The sequence below is a fragment of the Drosophila persimilis genome, unplaced genomic scaffold (genome assembly GCF_003286085.1).
Source record: "Drosophila persimilis strain 14011-0111.01,24,50 unplaced genomic scaffold, DperRS2 tig00000676-arrow-arrow-pilon, whole genome shotgun sequence".
Classification (NCBI taxonomy): Eukaryota; Metazoa; Arthropoda; class Insecta; order Diptera; family Drosophilidae; genus Drosophila; species Drosophila persimilis.
The window spans coordinates 1,270,980-1,286,848 of NW_020825332.1; the positions used below are offsets into that span (position 1 = coordinate 1,270,980).

Below are 15,869 nucleotides of genomic sequence, written 5' to 3' on the forward strand. Positions count from 1 at the left end.
TGTATATACAGCAGTGTGACCGCGGGCTTATCGATAAAATATACCGTCTGACCCTCAGAAATATACCGCAATATACCGTCTAATTTTCAAAATATAGCTTTTTGGTCGGCCAAATCAGGGATGATATTCGCATGGAAACTTATTTGTCTACGTATTCGTATTTGGCATGAGTATAATAAAATTGAATCTAATTAGTCGAATGAAAGCTGATTGTGGGGATATTATAAATTATGAAATTTATTTCAATTATATGGAGATAAAAAACACGTTATTTGCATTATTTCTGTCCCAAAAGGACGAATTAATCCAATATTGAGGTGCTTTCTTTGTGCATTCTCGACTCCAGCGCTACAGCGCCCTGAAACAATACCATTCATTCTTGCTTGATTTCATAAAAAATTTGAATTGTTAACAAAATTTTATTTGTAAGCAAATTGACAAATTAGTTCAGAGCAACATTTGAAGTTGGGTAAAATTAAATTATGAACTATAAAACTATAATAGATTACTTATCAAAACAGCACAAGCTTAATTAATCTGGTAATGGTGAAAATTAAATGTTAATTCTTTTGGATTTAAGATTCGTTTTGTTGTATATAATGCCATTTAGGTGTCGTCTTTTGCGACAACGAGAGAACAAATTTTTCCGTTTTCAAACTGTTTTGGTGCAGTTCACAGTAAACGAACTAACAAGCGAAATAAAACAGACAATTTAACTTCAAATTGGGAGAGTTATGGTTAGTTCCCTTAATTATTAAATTTTTTTTTATATTCTACGAAAAGCTTTTCGCACGATCACTATCGTCTATCGATTGTCCTACTGGCAGTTTTTCAGGGGGACCGTTTGCGGTACACTATATACTTTTTGGTAAAATTTGGTATATTTGATCAACTTTGTGGTATATTACGGTATATTACAATACAGGTCAAAATATAATAGTATCCAAACTAGCGGTATATTTGATCGTTATTGCCGCGGTCCCACTAAATTCATTGTTGTTGTTCTGATTGGACCCCGATCTTCTCGCGGCCGCTAATAAAAAATCTCTTATTTCTCGTACATATATATATGTATATATCTTATAGCACAGTGACATTTTTTTATACGAAAACTGCATACTGCATGCGATTGTAGCCGTGTCCGGGAGTGTCCGTGTGCGTGGGTGTGTGAATATACTATAAAATGGATACAAATACAAGCAGCAGTGAGGAGAAGCAAGAACAGCACTACTACCAGCACACCTGGAAGTTGGCCAATAACCATGGAAATTCGTTATCAGACAGCCGGGATTACGATACGAATTCGTCGCGCACATCGCTGTCGGGCTCGCCACCCGCCACTGCGTCATCGTCGGAGCTGCAGCTCGATTTCGCCAGCTTCGAGAGGAAACCGCTGGCATCGCTGCTGATGCCCAAACTGGAATCGGACGACCGCTCGGCGGGCGTCATACACAGCGACATCTTGAGCATTTATGGCCTTCCGACATCGGCATCGGTTGCATCCACGGCTGGCTCCACCAATGGCGAGCAACAGGTGCTGAGTCCAATAGAATTAGGTTTGACGCTCGAGACAGACGACCATGAGATGTCGACGGCGGCCACATACGCCCTGTTCGCAGACGTCCCGCAGGCGCAGACACAAACCATCATTAAAATGGACGAGCGGGAGGACGATAACTACGACGACGATGTGTTCACACTGCGCCCCCTCACAAGTTCATCCTCTATGGGCCCCGATCCGGGCCAGCTCACACTCACGCCCCTGCCCATCACGGTCATACCCATCACATATCACCACCACCACCACACAGAAACCATAGCCACTAGCCTCAACGAAGTCCCTCTGATAGCCACCGTCAGCACAGAGGACAGCAGCAGCCAGGTCTACAACCTGGACGATATTTGCTTCACGCTGGAATATCAGTTCCAGAACCAAAAGCTCGTCCAGGTCCAGCCGCCAACTGTGGTGTCCTTGAGCATGCTAACCACATCCGAGGCGCTACCAGAAGCAACAACTACGCACTGTGATAATGGACACACCAATACCAACAGCATCAGCAGCAACCACAACTCGGGATCATCGGAGCCCACTTCCCCGGCATATTTCACTATTGAGACGAGGTAGTCCCTTCGAAAAGATCCTTTACATATAATCCCCCGCTGCACGCTTTAATATTATGGAGTATTTTTAGAATTGTTTGTGCAGTTTTCCAATTATAATGTGCCGTCGTCAGGTGTGTGCTCTGACCCCCGCCCAGGGCCATGCCTTCAGTGGCGCGGCTGCCACTGCCGATGCCGATGCCGCTGCCTTAATTTTTCCACTGCCCACACAGAAAATAGCGTCTGCCGTGACGTGTCTGGTCTTTTTTTGTTTGGCTCCCTCCCCTTAAAACATAAAAAGAATAACAGAAAAGCAGAAAACTACATTTTCAGATTTTTCCTTTTACTTGTCGAAAATTTGGCAAATTTCAACCATTCCAATGTGTCCGCCGCTCTGCTTATTACAACGGGCAGCGTCCGCTGTCCGCCAAAGTGTCCAAAGTGTTTGCATGTTGTTGCTAATTGCCTGATTTGTGTGCGTCCCACCCCTCCTCCTCCACCTCCTACTCGAATCCCTTTTCGATATTCGAATGGGAAATTTCCCATGGGGAATTATTCTAACGGTGCATGCTGCGGCTGCGGATGCTCTACTTCAGCTTTTTCTGCTGCTAGCGATGGACAATGATGATGATTGTATCGAAATCGTTTGTTTGGTCTAAAAATAGTTGCGCCGATGAACGCATTTAGATTTCTTTCCCCCCACCCATCCAACCAACCATCCACCCACCACCTAATCATACCATATATCTATGTATATATGTATGGTATATATGAACATACATACATATGTATGTATGTCTCCTTATATTTATTTGTACAATGTGTTAGCTCTAGGCAGAAACGCTTGGATTTTTCCCCAAAAATTCTTTCACACTTGGTGTAAAACAGAAGCCGAGTCGAGCCGGTTTTCAAATTACAGTAAATTCGAAACGAAACAAACCCATTGTGAAATAGTACTGCCCCCTGCACTAGAACATTCTTCCCTGTAAAAGTTCGATTTACTGAAAGACAGGACAGGGAAAGTGACGAGCACTTAAGCACTATGTACATATGTATGTGCGATAGAGGGAATTCTATTTATATTATTGGGCAAAGGGTGTAGTTCGGAAAGGCCTAATCCAAACTAAGTGGTAGTCAAGCGCAATTATAATTCGATTTATTTTTGTAATAGACATCACTTTTCATTTCAACAAATCAATTTTTAACAGCGAAATCAAACTACGTGGCAAAGGGCTAAGACCGGATCGGTAGTCCAAATTGTCTAAATTCATTTGTTTCCAAATCAGTTGCTGATAAGCAATAAACTTTGAGTGGATTACAGTGTGCTTTCCGAGATTTCCAATAGATTGCTATTAATAATTGTATGGAAAATTCCATCCGATTTCTGGACACTTCTTAAAATAGGAATTCATCTAGCTTTTACATCGAATACGAATTAATTGCGGCTGTTTTCTAAATGATCTCTAGTGATTAGGGTTACTTCACATTCGCCTACATTGTCGCTTCTCTTGTTTTCTCGAGTGCAATCATTTTTCAATTTTTCATCCACATTGTACTATGTGTGTGTGTGTGCGTGTGTGTGTTTTGGTCTGCGCCTTCCTTCCGCGTTCCTCCCCTTGCCAATGACTGGCTGGCTGGCTGTTTGGCGACGACGACTCTCTACTATTTTTATCCCTATGAGTAGTGTTCCCTCAATCATATTTCTCATTTTTCAACAGTCCCCCCGGCAGCCGCGGGGCTGTGTGCCAGGGAGTGGCATCTCGTGAGGATTGGGCAAGGGAGGGCTGAGAGCGCGCGCTGCCCGTCAGCAGAACGCCAGAATGCCAGCCGGACCCAGCCCGGTCCGGTCCGGCCCGACCCGCCGTCGTAGTGCCCACGCACTCACATCCCCGTATTATTATTTCTCTATAGTTTCTGTGGCCGTTCGTTCTGTCGTCTGTTTTCCTTGGTATTTGTTGTGTGTTTTGACCATGACAACATTAAATATTAATTAATCTGTTTATTAATGCCCACAAAGAGACATGTTTTTTGCAGATAAATGGGTTTTCTCCCCCATTCTGTTATTCGTCAGCTATTTTCCATTGATTGCTATTGTTTTTCCGTTGTTTTTGTTTTTTGCTGCCGCTCTAACCCCACTACTAATCGCAATCTGTGCAGTACATATGCATGAATATATACATATATATGTACAATGTGTATATACTAGTTGCGTTTCATATTGTATATACAAGATTTTAACGGCCCACTGACACCAAATTGAATTGCCCCGCCCGATGCGATTTTCCATTTGTTTCCAACTGCCGCCCGAGCGAATCCATTAAATGTTTCTCTATTTTCCCCGCTGTGGATCTAATCTTCTCCAGCTATGTCGATGATTATGATCAGAACGAGCCGGACGAGGACAATGATTTGGCTCGCTGCATACGCCCAGAGGCCCTGCACAAGGAGGGCGAAAGAGAGGATGACGATCAGCTCATGGCCATGGGATACGAGGTACACACCCCCCTTATAGCAGCAGCCATATATTTTTTCCAACTGTCTAACGTGTTGCCGTGTGCCTAACGCTTTTTGTAGCGACTCGCCGCCATTCTAATCGTAGCGTGAAGCCCGCTAGACTGCTCCATTGCCGCTATTCCGTTGTTGTTGTAGGCGTGTGTAACCAAGTTTGTTAGCCAATCCGCGGTGCGTAGTGTTTGCTTTATTCAGACTCAGATTCGGGTCTGGCTGGACATCCTGCTAGACTCTCATGTCTATCCACTAAACACAACACTCATCCTGCATGAACCATCCAATGACAGCCCACGACTTTGTACATGCATATGTAACTATATATTTTATGTATAGTTCGAATTTCTTAACTCTTTCATGTGCCTATGGCTAGATCTTATCTAATGTAATTAATGTATTTCCCATAAACAGAGTTCGGACGAGGCTCTCAGTCGCTACAGATGCAACTACGAGAACTGTTATCGCAGCTACAGTACAATTGGAAATCTGCGAACGCATTTAAAGACACACACAGGTACGTTGAAGGTACTTTGGAAGGGATACCCCCTCCTTATAAATACCCATTCTTCGTTGCGGGTTGGGAGATCCACTTAATTCAATGAATGAATAGAAGGAACTTTGAGGCTTATAAACATCATTCGATATCGTCTTTGTGTGTCACTTGAGAAATTTGCATTCATTGAAGAAGTTCCGTCTCGAAATGTCATTTGAGTTTTCAAGTTCCTCAGCCCCATGCCGGCGACAGAGCTTCACATAACGGTCACGCATATTTTTCCACTTATGCTACAATTGTTAATGCACAAATTAGCAAAGTAAGTTTTCCGGGAAGTACACAAATGACTATTTACCTGTCAAACCACAGGCATCGGACACCCGACACCAAGCCTTGCCTCGTTTAAGGGCACTGCGGAAACCAATATCCGTGCTGTTATACAAACAGGGATTCCGTTTAACAGCTTTGATCATTTTAATCTATAGATCATGGGCCATAATTTGTATTTTTCTTTTCTAATTCTCGAAAATTATTGCTCCGAAATCCATGAATCAAAACCAGCTCTTCCTTGATCTAATCTAATGTTTTGGTTGCAGGCGACTACAGCTTCAAATGCCCTGAAGACGGATGCAACAAGGCATTCCTCACTTCGTATAGCCTGAAGATCCACGTACGTGTGCACACGAAGGTGAAGCCCTACGAGTGCGAAGTCAATGGCTGCGATAAGGCCTTCAACACGCGCTACAGGTGAGTAATCGATCCGTTCTTCCGTGCTGATAGCCCGGAATAGACCCATAGTCTCCCAAATATATTCACTGCTGTAATCAACAATCCACAATCCCACCATTTATCAGATTGCACGCCCATCTGCGGCTACACAATGGCGAGACATTCAATTGTGAAATGTGCCAGAAATGCTTCACTACGCTGAGTGACCTGAAGAAGCATATGCGCACGCACACCCAGGAGCGTCCTTACAAGTGTCCCGAAGACGCCTGTGGCAAGGCTTTCACCGCCTCGCATCACCTTAAGACGCACAAGCGGACGCACACAGGCGAAAAGCCGTATCCTTGCCAGGAGGACAGTTGCCAGAAGTCGTTTAGCACCTCGCACAGCCTGAAGTCGCACAAGAGGACCCATCAGCGGCAGCTAATAAACAAGGGCAAGAAAAAGTCCAGGCGATCACAGAAGCAGCCACACACCGAACTCGATCAGCAGGAGCAGCAAGAGATCATACCATCACCATCGGAAGCGGAGGCGGAGGCGGAAACGGAGACGCAGCACACAGAGATGTTAATAATAAATCCGGGCAGTCACTGCTCGGAGACCACGAGCACAGACAGTGGCGTGGTAGTCCATACCCTTACCTCCCACGAGCAGCTTCCGAATGTGTTTGTCCTGCCCGAACAATCGCAAGCCTATCAGCTGTCTTATGCTGCCGAGGAGGAGATACCCAGCCCGTGGATTGATGCCGGCGTTCTGGTCTCCAAGCCCATCATTCCAATGGCCCCCCTCACCGATGCCTGCGTGGCTCTGGCCACTGAAATGCCCAGTTTTGTGGACCTGAAGCCATCCTTTGGGAACGCTGTCAGCGGAAACATCGGCGAGCTGTCAATGCCGCCACCGCCCATGGACGTTGAGATGAAGGCCAGCAGCTCCAGTGTGACGCCTCCGACGCCCACTCTGGAGCTGAATCAACAGAATATCGATGATCTGCTCAAGCATGACAGCTACGAGAACGATGAAGATATGGAGACAGAGTCCCTGCTGAATGATATCCTCATGACCATTGACAATAACAGCGCCCTGCTCCAGGCCACGCTTCATCAGGCCGCCCAGGTGCCCAGCGATGCGTCCGGCCTGGTGGAGCTCGACATCAGGGACAATAAGCCGACGCTCAAACAAATAACTGCAGATGCGGGCATCTGCAATTGCACCAACTGCAAGTGTGATCAGAGCAAGAGCTGCCATGGCGACGACTGCGGTGCAGTGACGGCGCCAAAGACCAAGACGACAACGACAGTCGCAGCGAACGGGGGGAAACGTATATGCGGCAGCGTGGCTACCAAAAAAGTGAGTAAACGCGACGCGGAAATGAACCAGAACATCGAGGATGTTGCTTTGCTATTGCAAAACTTGGCTTCCATGGGCAGTGGCAGCTCCTCCTCTGGCGGCGGTGTCTGCTGCGGAGGCGGTGGTGGAGCGGCTGCTAAGCCAGCACGCTCCGATGGAAGCTGCTGCGGCAAGTCACCTGCTCCAGATCCACCAGCTGCGAAGAGCGGTTGTGGCTGCGGTTGTGCCAAGACGCCTGCATCGCCCAATCCAGCCATATCTGGCGGTTGCTGTGGTGTTGGTGGCTCAGCAGCCGCCACTCCTCCACCACCACCGCCTTCTGGCGGCTGCTGTTCGGGCCAGAAATCACAGGCAGCTGCAGCGGCAGCGGCTCCGGCGTCGAGTTGTTGTTCTGGCAAGGCCCAAGCGCAAGCCAAGCCCGTCATCAGCAGCGCACCTGCAACGGCCCTGAAGGGCAACTCATGCACATGCAAGAGTCCCGCAGAGGGCGTGGCCAATGGCTGCTGCGTGGTGATCTGCATTAAAACGCTGCAAGCGCTCCGCAAAGTTCTGACGCGCCGGAATCTAAACCTAATGCTTTGTCCACAGCAGAACTAAACTATAAAGAAATACACTAATCCCGAAAGCAGCAGCAGCACTACTCTACTCCAAAGAACCAAAACCAAACCGATCCAACCAAACCATATAATCATATGTAATCAAGTATTGTGCCTGTGAAAAGTATTTCCCTTTGTTGAACATAAAGAACCAAAAAAAACAAAATCTAAATTTGTCCAAGCTGTTTGAGTGCATTTAAGCGAAAGAACTATCGGATCGCAACATGGAAACCAAATGTGCTATAATAAATATAGTATACATACATATATATGATATGCTCATAATAAATTCGGGGGAAGAAGAACCTAATCAAGCAGACATAAAAAGAGCCCAATTTCCTGTAATATTTGAAATGCTTTCTGCCGCCCCTAAAAACTAAATTTGTTTTTTTTTTTCTTCTAGTTTTTAAATGAATCATGTGAAATATCTCTCTTTAACTAACACAGAACTATTATTATCCAGAGCCAATAATATAAATAATATAAATTGTATAAAATACTATAATATTTTAGCGAGTTTATAACGCTTTACGCTTTATATCAACCCATATTATAAAAGCGAAAGATATTTTCTACTGTATACTCTATATATCCGAAAGAAATCATCTGTATAAAGTCGAATAAAACATAAAACTAAACCGATTCAATAGAATTATTATTTCTGCTGCTCTCTGCTGCTGTTGCTGTTGCTCTCTGCTGTTGCTGTTGCTCTCTGCTGCTGTTGTTGCTCCGGAATGCTTGTCGAATAATGCTTTAATCCAGGTTGAAAATTATATACTAAATCCGTAGAGAATGTGCTTTTATTGACCCCTTAAAAGCTCTAAATATACGCTCTGATCCACAATTCGTTTTCTAATCCTCGCCAGCTGGTATGACCTCCTCTAGACGCCGCACGAACTTAACGCGCAGCTCCGTCACATTGTCGCCCTTGAGTTGATCCTGCAAAAGGCACAGAAAAAACAAGAGTGAGAGCCACATGCCACAACACACGTGCAATACATAACCAAAACAGAACCACGCCAAACCAAAGTATTCCCACACAAAACTTACCTGCACAAACCAGCACTGCACCTCCAGCTGGACCATCTCCAGGGCACCGCGTACACAGCCGCTGAGTATGGCGCTATATCGCAGATTGGTCAGATCCGCGGGCAGCTCCACAAACTCAGTCAGCGGATTGGAGTCAAAGAGCAGCGAGAACTCATCAGACGCCGCCGACCAATTCGAGATGGTGGGCTGGATGTTGAGATAAATGCGAAAGCCCTGCTGTATGCGGTCGGCCGTCTCACGCATCTCCAGGCAACGCGGCGCCGAGGTGCGGGCGAGAAAGTCCTCGATCAGACGCATGCCCATGTTGTAGCCAATGCGCTCCAGCTGCTTGTTCACATCCTCGACGTTCTCGAAGTCGCGCAACATTTGGGTGACCAGCGCCCCATAGGTGAGTGTCAGGAACTCTGAGTTCTGTGTGTTTTTTTGTATTTTTTTGTGTACAAAAGAGAGAAAGAAAAAGAGGAGACAGAAAATAAAATTTCAATCCAGAACCAGCAAAAGACATTAATATTGGGACTACAAAATTGTTCATTTTGATTTGGTTTCTTCTTTTCCTTCAATTAATGCTCTTCTCCCCCGATATATCCATTCGATTCGGCACTTGCGTGATTATAGAATAAATACAAATTTATTTCGACTTGTGTACAATAAAAAAAAAAGAAGTCGCGACGAGCGGGGTGAGGTGGTGGGACTGGGCGGGGGAGAGGACACAGAGTGTTGGCTTAATTCTATGTGCTATGATCTAATCTGGGTTCTACAAATATCTACAGCTTCAAAGGGTCATTCCGACTTGATAGCCGTTATCGTAATGCTCGGCGTTTGGTGGGGCGCTATCAACTTGGGGGGTGCTCGCGCAGTTCCCCGACTGAGGGTTACACTGCTGGGGGCCATGGGCAGGCTGCCGCCGTCCGAGCTGGACTCGCCCTTTTCCTGCGCCGAATGGAAGCGTCCGCCCTCGCCGCGAGCTCGGTTCATGGCATGCCGATGGCGAGATTCGTGCAAGTATTTACAACGCTCCTTGGGTATGCGCGACTCTAGCTTTGCCCTCGCCTGACGCCTTATAAGTATCCGTTTGTACTGCTTGGCATTCACGTAGAGCGGCTCCTCGTCCGGCTCGCCCTTGGAGCTCTCGTCCTCGCTGTTAGTATTTGTGCCGGTGGTGCTGGTGCTGGCATCGGCACTCACATTGTTTGCAGCCGCTGTCGCTGCAGCGGCGGCGGCTGCTGCCTGATTATTCGCCTGCTGCTGCTGTTGCTGCTGCTGCGGCTGCTGTTGCGTGGTGACGACACTGCCAACGCTGGTGCCGCCCTGGCCGGCATTCGCTGCTGCTGCATTGACTGTGGCCATTGCCGCTTGGGGAAGCATGATGATCTGCTGACCGCCCGTGGATGCTCCCTGGTTTCCAGTCGCCGCTTGAGTAATTTGCACTAATTGGCCATTAATGTTGAGGTAGTGGGGAGTCGGCTGGGCGGCCACAGCAGCGGCCGCCGCTGCTGCCGCATTTGGATCGAGGGTAGTTATGGTGGGGGTCTGATAGAAAATGGTCTGGCCATCGGGCAGCTGCATTAGCTGCATCTGTGGCTGCTGCTGCGCCTGCAGCATGATTTGGTTCGCCTGCAGCGGGATCAGCTGCGGCTGGAGACCAGCCGTCGCCTGGCCCTGAGGCTGCTGTCCGATTATTATTTGCGCAGCTCCCGTGGGTAGCATGGGCATGGGAATCACTTGAATCGGCTGGGCGGCGGCGGAGGCATTGCCCGTGGCAGTGACAGTGCCTGTGTTTACGTTCACATTGTTGCTGGCAGCGCTTTGGCTGTTGGTGTTGTTGTTGTTGGTGGTGGTGGTGGTGGAGGAAGCGGAGCTCATTCTCGACGTTGCTGTAGTGCGGGTACTGCTAAAATGGTTTTCCATATCACGCAGGACGCGCTACCTGGTGAATCACTGGTGTCCCTCAAGCCCTCAACACACTTACTGGAAAAGCGAATGAAGCCGATTTTGAGGGTGGGTGGCACTTCAATATTTGTGTTCTTAGAGTCTAATCAAAACTAACCTTACAACTAGAAAGCAGCGGACCGATTACCCATAGCGTGCACAGGCTTCCCTCAACTTACCACTTTCTTGGCGTCAAGTCTGGTGGCCTGTCTGGACATTTTTCGGTTGTTTTAAGTCTCGTCTTAAAATTCTCCAATAAAACTAGAAAAAAAGACTCAGATTTCTGCGAAATAGAGTTGTCAGGGTACAGTGCTGAATCACGGCATTGGCAGCAGGGATGCATATGAACTAGTCGTTCATGAACGAAACTAACTTATTCATTAAACTTATGACCATTAGACAAGTCCAATAGAAGGGAGTACTTAACACTAGAATTTTTTAGAAAATTATTCATCAGTAGCATAAAATTATAAGTTCAGAGCTGAGGGTCAAAGTGGTCTAGTAATATTCAAACGAATATTGAAATCGGGGAATATGATTTGCGATCATGGACGGAGAACGATTAACCCATTGTCAACCAGGGGTATTTATGTATTCCCACGAAAATGTTGAATCTTGAAGAATTTTAGCGCAGTTTACATGAAAGATATCTTGCTCTTTTTTACAAGTAAAAAAGAAGGATCGGGTGGATCTACAAACAGTATTATAAGTCTCGGTTTAACTCAAGTTGTTCACCTGTTTGAATGGAGGGGGGTTAAGTGGGATAACTTCGTTTTTTGATCGATATTTCGAAAATTAAACAATATAATTCTGGGGGTCTATTGAGGGTATTTTTTATATTGATATTTTATATTTGGTAACATCGATGTTTTTTAAACTCTATCTCAGTATTATTTTCTGCGGTTTAACTCCTGTTTGAATAGTTAAGTGGGATAAGTTTGTTTTTATCATCGGTATGAGACGGTATATATTTGAGGGAGAGACGGTCACGCTGCTGCTCTCTCTTGCTACGTAAAAATGAGTCGCAATATTGAATGGGCTATGGAAAGGTATGGAGAACAGGCAAATTTATTGCTTTTTCTGGGCCGTTTTGCCTGTTGTCCATACCCACTTTTTCCTGCCGTTATGTAGCAAATGTGTAGTTACCGTGTATTTTCCATGTAATAAATTGAGCAAATGTAAACACAAAAAACACAACGAACCAAACTGAAAACCCAGGTGTCACACAGTAAATAATATTAAGTTACATTGCAAAAACTAAACCAAACCAAATACGCAGCGAGAGAGCGCACTAAAATGGCTTCATTCTTCAACGTTGGCGCTCTGGGAAATGTTTTCTCCACTCCAGTTGGACAGCGCATAGGTGAGTAAAAAAGAAAAACCTTTAAAGCTGCTGCGCCACCCCCGCTCTGCGCTCTCCCCTCCCCCGCTGCACTGCCGGATGTGGGGGTGTGTATATGATTAAATCGTAACATTTTCCACTCAAAAAAGTACATATGTGGGTACATTTGCGCATTTACCAGCGTTCCCTAGGCCGCCCAATCATCAACATAGCATATCAGATGAGGCAGTGTCAGAGCGAAACTGAGGCACTGGAAAATTGAATTTTCACAACTTTCTTTTAGCCTTTTCTGCGTCAATTTCTTGGGGTTCGCACGAACAACAAAGCAACGAAAACTGATTTGTTATTGCCTCACTATTACTATGGTAAAGGCGGCTATCACCCCACCATGCACCCCAAACCGAAACCCCAGTGGCAATGGCGAAATTTCTTGATAAGATTAGCTGGGAGGGGGGCGAAAGTGAGTAGAGCCGAGTAGAGATGGGTGGAAGGGTGTTTGTCATCAAAAGAGGGCCATTGACAGGTGCGACAGATAGCAGTATGGCAATTTGTTGCTTGCGATTATTACACAGAATAATTATTGGCATAGGCAACGCATTTCCCTGCGTTGTTATTGATGCTTCGTTCGCCCCACCTAGCCCTCTGCCTTCCTCTCCAAAGTAATTGCAATTAGTCATCCTACCTTTTTGGGTTTTTGCGTTTGCCTTTTCGGCTTCCATAGTTACATAAAATAGATGTGTTAATTGGTTTCATTTTTCCCTTTGCTTCACATTTTCGCAGTCATTTCCATTTGCCCGCTACGCTCACACAGGCAGGCAAACAAACAAACAAACAAACAAACAGCATGACTGTGCAATGGTGCTGTGCGCTTTTGTTGCTTCATATTTTCATACATATATTGAGCGTTTTTGTTTTTGTTTTGCGGTTTGCCTTATGGGAATGCGCTGAAACCCACCTGTATTTGCGTTTGCGTATGCGTTGGTCTGAAATAAAGTCATTGCACTCAAAATATAATTTAAAACAAAAAATAAGAGAGAGAGAGAGAGAGAGAGACCTCACTCTCTCGCCTGAATTAATTTGTATTAATAATAATAAAATGTGTATTCCATTCTACTTACAAATAAACTATAATTGTTTTTAAAACCCCACACTCTACCCTACAGAGGCTGCCACCGATGCAAACCTTGCCTCGGAAAATTGGGCCGCCAATATGGAAATCTGCGATATGATCAACGAATCCTCGGACACGGCCCGTGATGCCATGCGCGCCATCCGGAAGCGACTCTCACAGAACGCCGGCAAGAACAATCAGGTGGTTATGTTCACACTGACCGTGCTGGAGACGTGCGTGAAAAACTGCGGCAAGGCATTCCATGTTCTGGTGGCACAAAAGGATTTTATCAACGAATTGGTAAAGCTGATTGGGCCAAAGAACGATCCGCCAGCTGCCATGCAGAAGAAGGTCCTTAGCCTCATACAGATATGGGCGGATGCCTTCAAAAACCAGCCAGACCTCAATGGGGTCACACAGATGTACATGGAGCTGAAGAACAAGGGCATCGAGTTTCCAGTTGCTGACTTGGATGCCATGGCGCCCATCTATACGCCGCAGAGGGTGAGTTCTTCCACTAGCCATTTTAGTCTCTTTATGACCGCTCTTTCCCGTTCCACATTTTAGAGTGTGCCGGAGGTTCATCCTCATCCACAGCTGATGGCTGCTCATACAGTGTCGCCGCAGCATGTGGCAGCCGTGACCGCTGCAGCCGCCGCTGCTCCACCCAGTACCGGTCCATTGCATTTGACACCAGAACAGGGGGCAAAGCTGCGATCAGAGCTGGAAATAGTCACCAACAACATGTCCATCCTGAGCGAAATGCTGAGCGTCCTGAAGCCCGGCCAGGAAACCCCCGACGACTATGCCCTGCTCAACGAGCTCACCTCCACCTGCAAGGAGATGCAGTCGCGCATTGTGGATCTGATCGGACGCGTCCAAGACGACGAGCTGACTGCCGAGTTTCTGCGCATCAACGACGAGCTTAACAACTTGTTCTTGCGCCATCAGCGCTACGAGAAGACCCGCTCCCAGGGACTGGGTGGAGGGGCTGTCGTCACCTCGCCCTCGGCAGTGCTGGGCGCTGCCATGGGTCTGCCTGGCGTGACCCCAGGAACGGGTGCAGTTGTGGCCTCGCTTCCCCCGCCGCCCTCTGCCACAGCTGCTGCTGCCGTCAGCAATACCCCGCAAAGCGACCAGCTGTTAATCGATTTGATTGAGAGCAGCGAGGAGCAGCAACTGCAGCAGATACCCCAGAGCTTTGGCCAGCTCAGTCTGGCGGCTGGAAGCGGAGCTGCGGCAGCCCCCAGAGGAGCTGCCGACGAGTTCGATATGCTGGCGCAATCGCGCACCGATGGAAACCAGTGAGTAGTTGCAGTGTGCACCTGTTTGCGTATCACCTACCTAAAACGCGGTCTTTTGCTTAGCAAAACGGACTTGCTGCGCGATATTCCCTCGGTGGACGCGGCTGCCGGCAGTGTCGGTGGCGTGGCCTCGCCCTACAAACAACCAAAGAAGCAGCAACAGCCACAGCAGCAACCACTACGGGCAGCCGGCGAACCGCCGGTGGTAAGTAAAGTGAGTAATTACGCCGCCGGCAAGCGATCTAACTAATGGCGTTCGATCTGTTTCCTTACTTTAAATCTTTAATCCTCGTTTGGCCATTCATTTATTGATTACAAATTTCGAACATTTGTTTTGTTTCTTGGTTTTATGCAAATTTTGTTTGGTTCCTTCGTTCGTTTCCCCTTTTTGGGTTTCTTCTGTGTTTATTCTGTGTGGCGCGCCCAAACAGTCGACGAAAGAGAATGAGATCGATGAAATGGAGGCGTGGTTGGGCAGCTCAGTAAGTAGCAACAAAAAACAAAAATACTTTGCATCTAGTCCTTTTTCTAAGCTCATCTTACACACAGACACACACACGCACATATTCGTCCTTGGTTCTTCGTTTTACATCAATTAATTTTGTTTTTTCTGCTTCTTTCACATCCTTTACCCCATTTGTGTGGATCATTGATCATGATTAATGAGCGTTTTCTGCTTCCACCCACCACAGAAGGACGTCGATGGGATCGAGGAGCTGACCAGCTCAGAGTTTGACAAATTCCTTGAGGAACGCGCCGCTGCCGCTGAAAATCTTCCAACGATCAATGCATCGAATTCTGCCGCCAGTGCCACGAATACGAACACGACAGGATCTGGAGGCGACAGCTTACGAAAGACACCAAAGAAACCTGGCGCCGATGAGGATCTGCTTGCACTCTGAGTGATCACCGGCCGGATCCTCCACTACACCATCAGCTCGTAATTGTTTACTCTTTCAAATGTTACCCACACCCTAAACCTAAACATTATCGTCTTATATACATAACGTCTATATGATAGCGCATATACATATTAACACACACACGATTATGTACCAGGCTTTCCGTTTTTTTGTATTTTAAATGGTATTTGTATTTTGTTTATTAACGACTTGAATTACTTTATTTTCTGTGGAAATTCCAACAACTGCAACGAGAACTACATATGCATATATTGTAACTTATTCCAAAAAGATCTTCTGTTGGTCTAATTGTAAGCCACACCACACACACGTCTATTGCATATATTTGCTGGTAATTTAATGTATTATGTTTAAAGTCTATTTGTTGTTTATTTATACATATATACATATACATACATTATAAAGCTAATTTATTTTACAAAATCAAAACAATCGAAAAG

The 15,869-nt window shown here is 46.3% G+C and overlaps 4 protein-coding genes across 8 annotated transcripts; 2 read left to right on the forward strand and 2 right to left on the reverse strand.

The window, feature by feature from the left end:
* Positions 1-1,060: 1,060 nt before the first annotated feature.
* On the forward strand, positions 1,061-8,412 carry LOC6599778. 2 transcript variants are annotated; one of them, XM_002024829.2, is made up of 5 exons: positions 1,061-2,121; positions 4,464-4,593; positions 5,020-5,122; positions 5,698-5,848; positions 5,956-8,412. In XM_002024829.2, the coding sequence occupies exons 1-5, from the start codon at positions 1,184-1,186 to the stop codon at positions 7,769-7,771; spliced, it is 3,138 nt and encodes a 1,045-aa protein (XP_002024865.2). In that variant the 5' UTR covers positions 1,061-1,183; the 3' UTR covers positions 7,772-8,412. The 2 variants fall into 2 exon arrangements, with proteins under 2 accessions (XP_002024865.2, XP_026847461.1); XM_026991660.1 differs by lacking the exon at positions 4,464-4,593 and having other exon boundaries at positions 1,065-1,534.
* On the reverse strand, positions 8,408-11,018 carry LOC6599777 (trafficking protein particle complex subunit 3). Its single transcript, XM_002024828.2, has 3 exons — positions 10,929-11,018; positions 8,821-9,231; positions 8,408-8,709 (listed from the first exon to the last, which is right to left on the reverse strand). The coding sequence occupies exons 1-3, from the start codon at positions 10,965-10,967 to the stop codon at positions 8,623-8,625; spliced, it is 537 nt and encodes a 178-aa protein (XP_002024864.1). The 5' UTR covers positions 10,968-11,018; the 3' UTR covers positions 8,408-8,622.
* Positions 9,538-10,990, reverse strand: LOC113566362 (nuclear transcription factor Y subunit alpha). 2 transcript variants are annotated; one of them, XM_026991662.1, is made up of 2 exons: positions 10,929-10,990; positions 9,538-10,788 (listed from the first exon to the last, which is right to left on the reverse strand). In XM_026991662.1, the coding sequence occupies exon 2, from the start codon at positions 10,726-10,728 to the stop codon at positions 9,601-9,603; it is 1,128 nt and encodes a 375-aa protein (XP_026847463.1). In that variant the 5' UTR covers positions 10,729-10,788; positions 10,929-10,990; the 3' UTR covers positions 9,538-9,600. The 2 variants fall into 2 exon arrangements, with proteins under 2 accessions (XP_026847463.1, XP_026847462.1); XM_026991661.1 differs by having other exon boundaries at positions 10,868-10,934.
* Positions 11,019-11,961: 943 nt separating the features above from the next.
* Positions 11,962-15,833, forward strand: LOC6599775 (TOM1-like protein 2). 3 transcript variants are annotated; one of them, XM_026991530.1, is made up of 6 exons: positions 11,962-12,112; positions 13,255-13,706; positions 13,770-14,506; positions 14,570-14,711; positions 14,938-14,988; positions 15,199-15,833. In XM_026991530.1, exons 1-6 carry the CDS (start codon positions 12,046-12,048, stop codon positions 15,406-15,408), a joined length of 1,659 nt encoding a protein of 552 aa, XP_026847331.1. In that variant the 5' UTR covers positions 11,962-12,045; the 3' UTR covers positions 15,409-15,833. The 3 variants fall into 3 exon arrangements, with proteins under 3 accessions (XP_026847331.1, XP_026847332.1, XP_026847330.1); XM_026991529.1 differs by having other exon boundaries at positions 11,963-12,112; positions 14,570-14,720; XM_026991531.1 differs by lacking the exon at positions 14,938-14,988 and having other exon boundaries at positions 14,570-14,720.
* The last annotated feature ends 36 nt before the right edge of the window (positions 15,834-15,869 follow it).